Below are 11,094 nucleotides of genomic sequence, written 5' to 3'. Positions count from 1 at the left end.
CTTAATAAGGACTGCAAGGGGTACTCGGTCAACAGCCATACCGTGTGAACTTGGAAGTAATGAGGTTACTTCCTTGTGGAATCACTAGGGCTAAGGCTATTTTCTCCAATGGCAAATATCAGGTTTCTGCATCCACAAAAGTCTTGCTAAGGTAATACATGGGCATTTGGATCCCCTTATGTTGCTTGACTAACACAAAATTGACAGCGTGATTGGATACTGCTAAGTACATGTACAAGTCCTCCTCCGGGTTGGGTCGAGATAAAATAGGCGGGCTGGTAAGATAGGATTTTAGATCTTCAAATGTTGAGTTGCACTTTTTCGTCCAATGAAATCCTTTCCACTTCTTTAACAATTGATAGAATGGTCGGCACCTATCAGCCGATCTCGACACAAACCTATTTAGCACAGCAACCATACCCGTAAGCTTTTGGACCTCCTTAGGATTATTGGGCGGGCGTAGTTGCTGGATGGCTGTTATCTGGTCGGGGTTCACTTCTGTGCCTCATATAGTGATCATGTACCTTAAGAACTTGCCCAATCCCACTCCGAAGGCACATTTCTCTTCGTTAAGACGTAACTTATGTTGCCTTAAGATGCCAAAGACCTTCTCTAGGTCATGTGCATGCCCCACTCCCTCCCTTGTCTTCACTACCAGCTCCTTAAACATATGTGTAACTGCCAATGCCTAGCCTAGCATGGAGAACCATTGGGGCCTTCTTCTGACCACCTGCCATGGCGACACTCCCGCACGCACGGGGCTCGTTGGAGGCCCCTTTCGAATGACTGGTGAGCTTGGTATGGTTTGCGCGGAGCTTCGGGTGCTCTCTCTCTCTCTCTCTCTCTCTATGTGGGGGAAGGTAGGTCTACCTTTAGAGGTGTGGTAGGGATCTTGGCCAAAATTTAAGGGAATTACCAAAGGTAAGTGAAGTCCCCACCAATCATTGGGTTTTTCTAAGGTGTGATTGGTTACCTGTTTCTAGTTGATTTTATTAGCAATCCTAGATTAAGAAAAAGGGAATTTTTCCTAATCTAATGTGGATGGCAAAAAATCTTGATTCTTAGGTCTAGAAGTTTGGTTACGTGTGGGGAAAGTGTTAGGTACCCCACAACGCTTGTCCAAGGACAATCCTTTGTTTTGATAAAACTTTAATTTTTAGAAATTGGCAGTAAAAACATGATTTCAGCATTGGCTTTTGGGGCTTTGCATACAAGGGGGTTTTGAGGTTTGGCTTTTGAATGGGTGTGGTCTCAATCTATGCTTTCCTAAGGCATTCAAGCAAAGTGCTAGATTTCCACGGCGAAAACCTAGCGACATGTCACCTTGCTTTCATAGCAGGAATTAGGCATCGCTCCTTAAGTGACACAGACTGTGACGATCACATTAGAAAAGGGCGAGCAGGTATATATATACATACATCATGCACAATGCAAGCACGCAGAGAAGGAAAGTAAATGCCTACGTCCCTAGAACATGGCCTAAAATATAAGTGCAAGAAAATAAACAGTGGTCGCCATACTCTAGAGATGAGGACGAATGGTACATGGCATGATATATCTAATACAAACCATTTAAGAGTACATAACTAAAGGGAAAGGCTAAACTCCTAAATCTACTAAATACTGCCGCGTGGCTTAACCACATGCTTGCATCTTTGCCCTTTTTGCCTACGCCTGGGAAACTGTGCCAAAGCTCCAAGCGTCCTTGCTCCATGTGTGTATATGCAGAGGCAAAAACAAGAAACCAGCAAACAAACAATGGAAAGAAAAGATGTAAAGAGCATATGAAAAAGGCATAAAGCAAATAAGCATGATAGGCATGGCAAGCAAAGAAGCAAGGGTGCAAGCAAACAAGCAATAAGGCAAACAAGCAAGAAAGCAAACAAAATGTGGTGTCCATAGCTTCATTGTGTTGAAGCATGGATGACACACTAGCAAGCAATACTCATTTATGGACATGTAAGCGCAAGCGTGTAAAGATGCACAGAAAGCCAATGGGTGGCACAAATAAGCATGGTAAGCATATCATCGCACGGAGTGGAAAGGGGGAAAGGTATGCACAAAGCAATCGGCATCATGGTAATGCATCCCAAATGTTTACGTCCAAACAAGGCCTCATGGGCGTTGGATGTAACTGCACAACCACAAACCCGCTAAGGGTGTCAAGCGTGGCAAAGCTTAGAACAAGAGAGACTAACACAAGCATAAAACATAGAAGCAAACAAGCATAGACATGCGAATAAGAATGATCCAAACCCATATTCTATCCAATTATCTCCATGATATTCTTTATATATTAACTTATCATGTGAATTATAGTTCAAAAGATGAAAATTTTGACCAATCTCCTAACTTATTAATTTTAGGAAACAAAGAAAATTAGTTAAGGATGCCAAGGGGGTGTAGTCCAAGTGTAAAAATTGTATACAAAAGAATATCACATAGAAGGCTAGAATGAAATTTAGAAATTTAGTCAATAAAATGAATAAAGGATAGTTGACAAAGAGGTCCACCAATATTTAAATTCCTTCAGCAATGATCTGAAGAACATCTACCAAAAAAAAAAAGAAAAGGGGAAATTATAGTAAACCCACCTGTGGTTTGGTCCGTTTTCACTTTGCCTATCTGTGGTTTAAAACTTAACACTTTGCCCACCTGAGCTTCAATCCGTTTGCTTTCCATTACCCACCTCACCCTCAGACGTTAGAAAAATAGAAATCACAACATGGCTCAAAACCATGAACCCTTAAACTCTTTCCTAGAATCACGAAAATCCCCAAAGCATGATACCCACACTCTCTCTTCTTCTTTACTTCTTCAACTTCTACTCTTAGATCCTCTCCTATCCTTTCAATCAAGCTTTGCTCATTTCCAAACCCTTTTTCTCAAACCAAAAGGCACACAAAGATGTTCACTGAAGGCTTGGATGAAAGCGCAATCAAGTGGGTCAAATAGGTACATTTTGTATTGTAAAAATTATTCTCTCTTTTACAGAAAATTGAGTTCTTTATTCTTTGTTTTGTTCTCTTCTACCTTTTCTTTCTATTTCAAATTATATTATGGGTCTAACTCTAATCTGCTTCTTTCACTTTCATTTTGATTCTATGACTCTATTTTTCATCTTTTTGAGTTTTGGGTTTTCAGGGATCAGATTTACAAGTGGAAGAACCCCCACTAGTTCGATCTCCTTTAATAGAGAAGATTGGATGTGACCCATTTCCAAAATCTCCTCTTTCACACAGATCATTCAATGGTGAGACTTTCATGTCTCCCCATGTATGGCCTCCTCTCAAGTTCCACTCTGGCCTGCTGGCACCACGTTTGGTCACTCAAGTGGATTATTGTTTTGGATAGAAAATTACATGTAACATTGACTGATAGTGATGCGGTGGTTGTGGACTGTGGGTGTGCTAGTGGCAGTTGTGGGATCTAATGGCGTTTGTAGTGCCAGTTTTGGGTTTCTAGTTTTTGAACTTTTCTAGGTTTTCAATTTTTGTTGGTAGGGACACGAGGAGTAGGAGATTTGATTTGATTTATTTGAATGTTGTTGAGTTAGATTAGGAGTTTGAATTTTTATCCAATTTTTCTCATACACCTTTATCATACTTTCAGATGTATAATTAGTTTGTTTGTGGTTGAGATGATAAGTTCAAATACAAGTTGAAGTTCTAAGAAATTGCATAATATTTTTTACCACTAGCACATTTTGATCTTGTTTTCCCTTGAATTTTTATGCGTTTTATGTTTTGGGAGGAGAGAGACATAAAAATGGTGCAAAAATACATATTTAACCTTCTTTTTAATAGAGGTGGGTAATGGAACCCTAACGGAATTAACCTCAGGTGAGCAAAATGTTAAGTTTTAAATCATAGGTAGACAAAGTGAAAATGAGTCTAACTACAGGTGGGTTTACTATAATTTCTCCAAGAAACAAATTTGTTTTAGCAAAACTGTATTCCAACCAAGAACACATGGCGAAGGTCCACAGAAGAAAAATGAAAGGTTGATCTTCATCATACTTCCGGGAGGCCTTTTTCCTTCAATGTATCATAATGTAGTTTAGAAAATCAATGGAACTTCCCACAATTAACCAAATTATTTCCACTATGAATTTTGGTGGTTATAAAAATATAAATTCCTCGATCTTATTTTCATTTCTCAAATATCCAAGTGGATTGCTCAAATATAAAATTGTTAGTTTAATGCAACAAAGCTTGTTGTCCTTTTCTATTCATTAAAAAAAGCTAGTCAAGCATTTTATTTCAGAAACTGTGCGTAGGATTGGCTGTACACTGTAGAATCCAAAATGACAACTAGTAACTTCACACAGATGTGATAATGACTACTAATAGTTTTTAGATAGGTACCCAATGAGCTCATCAGGAGATGAAAGGCCAAGTATTTGTAAGATACTAATTGTAAGAGCATCAGCAGTGGGCTTCTCAAATGCCAAATTGTAAAGTATATTTGGCATTTGGGCCCAAATTGCTCTAGCAACTGGATGGCTATACCCGGGACTGGCCAAATTTTTTTGGCATAGTGCTACAATGAGATCTCACATATGAGATCGCATTGTAGTGCTATGCCATCCAAATTTTTTTTATTTTAATAGTGCACAGTCCGTTCAACCCCTCTCTCTCTCTTACTACAGTACCGGGTTTTGCTCTCTCTCGCGCCATCAAGCTTCTCTCTTTCCCTCACTTTTCTCTCCAATCACCAAGCCGCTGTCTCACCAAGCCTCGCTTTTCACTCCAATCACCAAGCCATTGCTGTCACCAAGCCTCGCTTTTCTATCCGATCACCAAGCCGTTGTCCGAATCACCAAGCCTTTGCCTCTGCCGATTCACCCTCACCCATCTCCAAATTTGTTTCACTGTCACCAAGCCTCGCTTTTCTCTCCAATTACCAAGCCATTGTCACCAAGCCTCGCTTTTCTTTTTGATCACCAAGCCGCTGTCCGAATCACCAAGCCTCTGCCTCTGCCGATTCACCCTCACCCATCTCCAAATCCGTTTCACTATCACCAAGCCTCGCTTTTCTCTCCGATCACGAAGCCGCTGTCCAAATCACAAAGCCTCTGCCGATTCACTGAAGCTCCATCGGTCTCTCAAATAAAATCAAAATCAAAATCAAAGCAATTTACTAAGTGGGTTTTGATCCATGTTTGAGTTTTTGTGTTTGTGTTTCTTTTCTCTTTCTGCAAGAAAAAGGGGGATTCAGTTTGTGTTTGGGTTTGGATTTTGATCTAAGAATTGCTGTTGATGTTTGCAGAGGTGGGATTTAGCTTCATCACGAGGGGTTTTCGCTTGCTGTCAGATTAGCATCTTCAGAAAGTTTGCTCAGGTTCAACTTCAATTACCAAAATCCCAATTTCATCAAAATCCCAATTTTATTAGATAATCGGTGTTCTTGTTTACTGATTTTTTCTTCAACAAATTAATATGTTGTATGCAAAGGTTCTATCAGTGGTTTTTGTTGTGTTCAACTCTATGGTTTTATTTGATTTCTATTTATACATGTTGGCCATGTATGGGCTGTGTTTGCAGAGAGTATATTTTTGCAGAGAATATATTTTGAGTTATATTTGCCGCTATATTCTATTAATATTTGGCTGTGTAAAGGGCTTGTATTTCTGTAACAAAAAATTACTGTTGTATATATAGTCTAAATAGATTGATTATTGGATTATATTTGGCAAACTTACTGCACATAATGCACGGATTGTTCGCTTTCCAATCAGTATTCTCACCGTTGATAGTTGATACACCAACCTAACAACTATGGGAGCTATGGGAGGATTACATTAAGGAATTATATAGCAAATCCACCCACTTTCCTTCTCTCTCTATCTTTAGAGGTTATTGATTGTCCCGATGATAAGAGGGTTTAGTTCCCAAATTAAAAGGAAGGAAAACCAAACAAACAAACAAACAAATAAATAAATGAGCAGTGGAGTATCAAAATAAATAAATAAATGACTAGTCTTTTTCTCCATGCATGATTATTCGAGCTGTAAGTCTAGCAGAGTAAGCTGTCAACATATATTGTTTTGACTAGGAGTTGTCAACATATATTGTAGGATGTTGCTATACATGAGAAGCTGCCACCAATCATAATATGTGAAGGCTTTGAACTCTTGTAGATTTGGTTAAGTTTGTATTTCTAATTGTAGTAATCACTTATCACCAATACTTGAACTCTTGGACTTTGTGAGTTGGCTCTAATTGACTTCATACACTAACTATTTTAAGTTCCTTATTTAAAAGGGATGGATACACAAGAAGAGATAACACGATATGCTAATATCTCACAAATGGATGATGATTTTCTGGCACCATTTTTAAGTGGGTCTCAAAATACTTCAATGCATGGCCAAGAGTCTTGTCCGGAAGTTGAAATTGTCACCCCTAATCCAACAAAACGTGGTGGCAACTTCAGTGTAGATGAGGACAACCTCCTCGTCTCTGCATGGCTTAACACTAGCGTGGATGCCGTGCAAGGTACTAACCAAAGGGTTGAAAAATTTTGGGAGAAAATTTGGCAATACTTTTGCGAGAACAATACTTATGGGACCACACATTCTGCTTCCTCCCTCCAATGTCGATGGGGAAATATTAATAGGAAGACAAGTAGGTTTGCTGGGTTCATGGCTAAAATTGAAGCCCAAAATCCAAGTGGTGAGACTTATGAGGACAAGGTATAAATTATATTGTAATGGTGTCACAATAATAATTTCCAAATAGTTTTAAGACACTAATTATTTTATTTTATTTTTTTAAATTTAGTTGAAAGATGAAAATGATCTATATAAAGTTTCACCAGCTCCAACAACCGGCAAAAAATCAGCTTTTGCATTTGAACATTGTTGGGTTGTGTTGAAGAACCAACCAAAGTGGAGTATGCCTAAGGAAAGATCAAAAGGGCTCTCTCAAACTCCAAGTTCAATTGATCAAGTTTGTAGTAATGATGATGACACAATGGAGGTAGAGAGACCAATTGGCAGAAAAGCCGAAAAGGCTAAGCGAAAGGGAACAAATGGTGATAAGGGTTTTGAGGATTATTTGGCGAAAAAAATGCAATATATGCAAGAATCACATGAACAAGACAATGAGGCTCTTCGCATCAAAGCGGATAGGGTTCGAGTGGATGCGCAAAGAGCTGATATTGAAAAGGAAAGGCTTCGTCTTGAAACTAGTAGAGAGACGCATAGAGTTGATATTGAAAATGAAAAGCTTTGTCTTGAAACTATTAGGGAGGAGGGAAGAATAATGACCTTGGATACAAGTGGCATGAATGACAAAGAAAGACTTTATTTTGAAAATCTCAAGGATCAAATCCTTGCAAGACAACAATTAGAGTAAATAGTTGGGTTTGACCCAAGGAGATGATGTCTTGTCATAACTATATTTTGGTAGTAAATTATATATGGGTTGGGGTTTGGCATATGTAGATGATATTTTGTTTCAACCTTATTTTGGTAATGGCTTATTTTAAGCGTAGGTTTGGAACATGTAGATGATGTATTGTTCCAACTTGATCAATTGGCAGTAGGTTGTGCCACTTATGTAATCACATCATTTTTGGTTATATGAAAAACTTATGTCCTTTCTATGTTTGATGATGTATTTTTGCTTATAATAAGATTGATTATATGGAGTCTATATTGTTATGCTGAAGGGTTTCATTTTTGCTTATAATAAGATTGAAAAACTTGTATGCTGGAGGGTTTTAGGATAATGGAGTCTATATTGTTAGCTTGAGCTTAAAATCTTCTCTCTAATTCTCTTAAATTCTTTTCTGGTCATTATATTGAGAATAAACTTAATTGATTTTTCCTTTATTCGTAATTGCTAGATTTGAAGTGCTCCAAATGTTTGGTACCGTCAAATTGAGCTGGTGGCTTTTTCAATTACAATCTTCACTCTTGGATTCCAAATTTTAATTTACTGTAATTTGTATGTATTAAGTGAAGTAACTTACACTTGGTCCAACTGCTTATTTGGATTAAGCTGAAAATATATAAGAAGTCTCTCACACTCTAATGCTTTTTTATTTTGTCTCGAATAAATTTATTTGGTATCACCATTTAAATTTAGACAAGTGCAGTAATTGAGCAACTTGTATATCGATCCAATTGCTTGGTTATTTCAGATTAAGCTACAAAACACATACACACACACATGCAGTTTTCTACTATAACCTTTCTTGTTATGAACTTCATTTGTTAGTTTGAGATCAAATGCTTTATTTGGATGGCTACATTTCAAATTCAGAGTAAACCACAATACAAGTGTCCCTTAGGTTCATTGTGTTGGCTTAAACTGAATTTAATCCTAATTCATCAGGAGGGTGTATATTGAGTTGGGTTTCATCTAGTTCTGTTAAACAGTCAAATATGATCATTTCTACCTACATATAAGAGAAGCTGGATTATTCGGTGTCTTCTGGAATATTTAACTATTTTCTCATCATGCCATGTTGTTATGAAATTTACGCATTTGATAGTTCCAGCCTTCCAGTATTGTTGCATATATTATGACAATGTCTTTTTGGTGTTGGAAACTTGGAATAGGGTTGATCAGTTGTCTTAGGCTCTGAGTAGGCCTTATTATGCCTAGATGCTTTGTGTATATACCATGCCTTTTGTGGTAGTTATTAAGCATCCTTTGGGGCTCATGATTGCTTGCATACTAGAGTTTTCAAATTTCAATGTTGACATTTTCTTTGATTAAGGGTGTAACTGTGTAAGTACTAATTATAGTCAGGAAACAACTGTTAGACCACCATGTTTTTGGAAATGAGTTTGTGATTGGTTTGCTTTTTACTTTTTCTTTTTAGGATAAGTGTGATTGGTTTGCTTTCTTAAAATCCTACTGTATTAAAATAAATAAATAAATAAAAGAGTAACATCTCAACCCATGTACACAGGAAGTGTATGTGGGCTGCTTTAAATATTGGCAATAGAATTTTTCAAGACCAAGACCTCATTCTCAAAAAAAAAAAAAAAAAGAAGAAATTTTCAAGACCTGTGAATGATTGGGATTTGGACTCTTTGTTGTCTTTCATGTCATTGCTTTTTGTCCCATATACGTATTAGTTGCTTGCCGAATCAAAACAATCAAAGGTGGTGTCTTAAGAATTTCTTCCTAAATTGGTAGTTGTTAAACATACTTGACTATTTAACATTATAGCATATACAATACATGGTTCTAGTTCGAAGTGCTGAAGGAGAAGATTATGAGCCTTGGGGACTTTTGCTTTATTTCTTATCAATCTTTAGCATATACAATAGTGGTATCAACTATATGCTTTATGTCTTATCAATCTTTACCAGAGATCTTTTGCTTTGAAAGATTTTAAGCTTTGTTTATTGAATAATATATCTACTTGTTCCCTTTCCATAATGTAATCTCTACTTGCTTTGCAATAATTGTAATAATTTCCTAACACTGTTGTCTTCAAGGTTGTCTCCATGGGTCGCTCTAGGCTTCGCAAATTGCTTTTGGACGACTCAGACGAGGATGAGATAATGAGGCAAGTTCTTAAGGGTTCAACATCACAACGTAAACATCGTCGGTATATCAAACGTGATCGTTTGGCAGGCCATAAAAGACTTTATCTCGACTACTTTGCCGACACAACAATATATCCTCCTAATTTATTTTGGAGGAGATTTCGGATGAGTTGGTCTCTTTTTCTCCGTATTCAATCCGCAATGGAAACTTATGAACCTTACTTTATCCAAAAAAGAGATAATGCCCAAAGGCTCGGTTTATCTTCTCTTCAAAAGATAACAGCTGCACTTAGAATGCTTGTGTATGGAGTGACAACTCATTTTATGGATGAGTATGTGCGGATTTGAGAATCCACTGCAATAGAAAGTATGAAAAAATTTGTTAAAGCGGTGGTTGATATTTTCTCCAATGAATACTTGAGGTCTCCAAACAATGAAGACATTGCTAGACTTTTAGTCAATGGGGAAAGACGTGGATTTCCAAGGATTCTAGGAAGCATTGATTGCATTCATTGGAAATGGAAAAATTGTCCGACTGCATGGAAATGTCAGTACTCTGGTCACATTCGTGAGCCAACCATTGTTTTGGAAGCAGTGGCATCATTTGATCTTTGGATATGGCATGCATTTTTTGGGTTACCTGGGTCAAATAATGACATTAATGTATTAGAACGGTCTCCTATATTTTCTAAGCTCGAACAAGGACGTGCTCCTGCAGTTAATTACTCAATCAATGGCCATGAGTATACAAAGGGATACTACCTTGCCGATGGCATATATCCGAAGTGGTCAACATTTGTTAAAACAATTCCATCTCCACGAGGACATAAGAAAAAATTATTTGCAAAAGTTCAAGAGGCGAATAGAAAGGATGTAGAGCCTGCATTTGGAGTGCTTCAAGCAAGATTCGCAATTGTGCGTGGGCCTGCAAGATTTTTCTATAGTGAAATGCTCCAAGACATCATGAAAGCATGCGTAATTCTTCATAACATGATCATTGAGGATGAGCGAGATGTAAATGAAGCGGTGGAAGTAGATTATGAGCAAATTGATGACAATCCTACTATACAACTGTCACAGGAGAACACAAATGAATTTACGGAGTTCATTGAAACCCATCAATGTATTCGAGACCATAAAATTCATTCTCAACTCCAATTAGACCTCATTGAACATTTATGGCAATTACAAGGGGAGTTGTAAGAACTTAAGTGTGTGAGTTATGCATGTGGGGTTTTATTGTAATTTGATATATGTACGAGTCTTGTAATTTGATAGTTATGTATGTGGATTGTGTATATATATATATATATATATGTATGTATGTGGATTATAAAAGTTGGAAGGTTGAGTACATTGATATTTGGCAGGTTGCATATATATATATATATATATATATCTGTATGTGGAATTTAAAAATTGACAGGTTAAATACATTAATATTTGGCAGGTTGTATGTATATACATGTATGTAGATTTTTTAAGTTGGCAGGTTGAGTACATTGATATTTGACAGGTTGCATTTATATGTATGTATGTGGATTTTTAAAGTTAGCAAGTTTGAGTAAATTGATATTTGA

The 11,094-nt window shown here is 37.2% G+C and overlaps 2 protein-coding genes across 2 annotated transcripts; both read left to right on the top strand.

The window, feature by feature from the left end:
• The first annotated feature begins 6,268 nt into the window (after positions 1–6,268).
• LOC115985516 (glutathione S-transferase T3-like) lies at positions 6,269–7,361 on the top strand. The gene is made up of 2 exons (XM_031108455.1): positions 6,269–6,697; positions 6,786–7,361. Exons 1-2 carry the CDS (start codon positions 6,269–6,271, stop codon positions 7,359–7,361), a joined length of 1,005 nt encoding a protein of 334 aa, XP_030964315.1.
• A 2,522-nt stretch (positions 7,362–9,883) lies between these two features.
• LOC115985515 lies at positions 9,884–10,717 on the top strand. Its single transcript, XM_031108454.1, has one exon. It carries the CDS (start codon positions 9,884–9,886, stop codon positions 10,715–10,717), a length of 834 nt encoding a protein of 277 aa, XP_030964314.1.
• The last annotated feature ends 377 nt before the right edge of the window (positions 10,718–11,094 follow it).

The sequence above is a fragment of the Quercus lobata genome, chromosome 4, assembly GCF_001633185.2.
Source record: "Quercus lobata isolate SW786 chromosome 4, ValleyOak3.0 Primary Assembly, whole genome shotgun sequence".
Lineage (NCBI taxonomy): Eukaryota > Viridiplantae > Streptophyta > Magnoliopsida > Fagales > Fagaceae > Quercus > Quercus lobata.
The sequence above is the reverse complement of the archived record's forward strand: the minus strand, read 5'-3'. Positions and strand labels throughout refer to the sequence as shown.